The sequence below is a fragment of the Chaetura pelagica genome, unplaced genomic scaffold (genome assembly GCF_000747805.2).
Source record: "Chaetura pelagica isolate M959 unplaced genomic scaffold, ChaPel_1.0 scaffold2084, whole genome shotgun sequence".
NCBI lineage: Eukaryota > Metazoa > Chordata > Aves > Apodiformes > Apodidae > Chaetura > Chaetura pelagica.
The window spans coordinates 2125-4153 of record NW_009953024.1 but is presented as its reverse complement, the minus strand read 5'-3'; the positions used below and the strand labels follow the sequence as shown (position 1 = coordinate 4153).

Sequence of the window (2029 nt, the reverse complement as noted above, 5' to 3'; positions counted from 1 at the left end):
GGGGGGGTGAGGAGCCAGGGAGCAGCGGGGGGGTGACAGGTGAGTGCCACACAGTGCCCAGGATGGGAGGGTAGAGACCCCCCAGGGACAGCAGGACTAGGGAAGGGGGACACAACCTACCCGGGGTTTCACCAGCAGCTTCCCCGTGACAGTGAACATGGTGGAGAGGCCGAAGGGGGTGCACACTGTGGGGGGGAGAGAGGCTGGGTGGGGGGTGTCCCAGCACCCTACCCCTCCCTGCCCCCCCAAAAAGGGTCCTGGATGGGGACTGGGGGCTGAGCCCTGCACCATGACCCCTCTGGACCCCAGCACCTAGTGCATGGAGCAGCTCTTAGCTGGGCACCCCAGGGGACTCATACCTGGCCCAGGATGGGCCACCAGGACAATGTCCCCTGAGACCCCCTGACTTACACAGCAGAAGCAGGACACCAAAGAGTGAGATGCAGGAGTAGAGGTAGGGCAGGTAGAATTCCCAGAGGTCTGTGGAGAAGGCAGGATCAGGCCAGTGGCACCAGGCATCCCTTCTCCCCCTTGGGCACCAGGGCCTGCTCCCCCAAACCCCCCCAAGCCAGGACTGGGGAGTCCCAGTGCACCCACCATAGAGTGACTGGCGAGTGGCTGCGTTGTCCTCAAAGATGGCAGAGGCCACCCAGACCATGCCCAGCACCAGCAGGGTGAGCAGCAGCAGCACCACCGACGTCTCGTACACCCTGGCCATGATTCCCTGCAGGGGAGGGGTCAGCAAGGAGCCAGGTACGGGGTGGGGGGGATGGAGAGGGGTGACACCCACAGGGCCACCCACCTTCTTGGAGCCTGCAAAACCTTCTGATTCGGTGAAGAAGTAGGCAAAGGGCATGAGGAAGACGAGGGACAGATTGGACAAGAGGAAGACCAAGTTCCAGAGGCCTGGAGTGGGGAGGGAAACAGTGTGGGGTGAGTTCCAGAGGAGGGGGACAGCCCTGAGGGCATCCCAGGGGCCTCCCCCCCGTGCACCCACCGTGGATGAGGGACCCGTTCAGCCACTGGATGTAGTAGTTCTGGGGGAAGGAGAGCAGCACCTCGTTGCTGATGATGGAGAAGGGCAGCAGGAGGACGGCGCCCAGCGCCACGGCCAGGGTGAAGGTGCAGAGCCTCAACCTGCAGGAGGGCCCAGCAGAGGCTCCAGCACCAGCTCTGGGACCCTTAGGGGGGGGTCACAGCCCAGCCAGGCCCCCCCAGGGTCACCAGTCACCAGGGGTGGGGGAACCCGGGGTTCCGGACGGGCAGGAACTTACGCAATCCTGTTGACAGCAGCGTCCTCGTCATCCTGCACTGAAGAGAAGGGAGAAAAACCCAATCCAGGGGGGCTGGGGGAGGCAGAGCTGCCCAGACCATCACTGCCCCCAATCCAAATGCTGCAGAAACGCTCCCAGGTTCTGCTCCCCCACCCTGTGGCAGCCAGGAGGTGCCTCCCGGCCACCCGTGGGACCAGTGGAAAGTGATGGAGGAACAAGCCCCCCCGGGGGGGTGGGGGCTGGGGCTCCTTCCTACCTGCTGCAAAGTCCGTGTGCTTCTTGAAGTGGGTTATGATGAAGTGGCAGAGGATGTAGAGGCTGGCGAAGAGCAGGGCACAGATCTGCAGGCAGAGGAGTGTGGGCAGTGGGGGCAGGTCCTGAGGGCAGAGCTCCCACCCCGGGCAATACCTGGGGCCTTTCAACTCCACCCTATTTATTTTTCCACTCCAGGCCTTGGTTACACCCCAGATGTGTGCTCGGCCCTGCCCGTGCACGGGGGCTGCACCCATGGGTGAGTACAAGCACCCAGACCCACAGCACGGGGACAGCAGCTCTGGCTCAGCCTGTACTGGCAGAGCTGGAGGGATCGGGGTGTCCCAGATCCCACGGGACACACGTCGTGTCCTGTCCTAGCACCCCTGACTCCTCAGTCCTCCCTTCCTGGCACTGGTGCCCGGCAGAGCCCCGGGAACAGCCTTGAGCCAAGGCCACTGCCCTGTCCCTGCCCCCTCCCCTCCCTCCCTCCCGCCCCCGCG

At 64.3% G+C, this 2029-nt stretch overlaps 1 protein-coding gene across 1 annotated transcript in view; it reads right to left on the bottom strand.

The window, feature by feature from the left end:
- Positions 1-1615, bottom strand: part of LOC104387853 (protein LMBR1L-like) — a gene marked incomplete at both ends in the record, with an annotated part of 3020 nt that extends 1405 nt beyond the window's left edge. Inside the window, 7 exons of the mRNA XM_009996647.1 lie at positions 121-185; positions 412-480; positions 598-724; positions 803-906; positions 998-1137; positions 1275-1311; positions 1531-1615. Coding sequence (XP_009994949.1) covers positions 121-185; positions 412-480; positions 598-724; positions 803-906; positions 998-1137; positions 1275-1311; positions 1531-1615 — 627 coding nt within the window. The remainder of the gene's footprint in view (positions 1-120; positions 186-411; positions 481-597; positions 725-802; positions 907-997; positions 1138-1274; positions 1312-1530) is intronic.
- Positions 1616-2029: the final 414 nt, after the last annotated feature.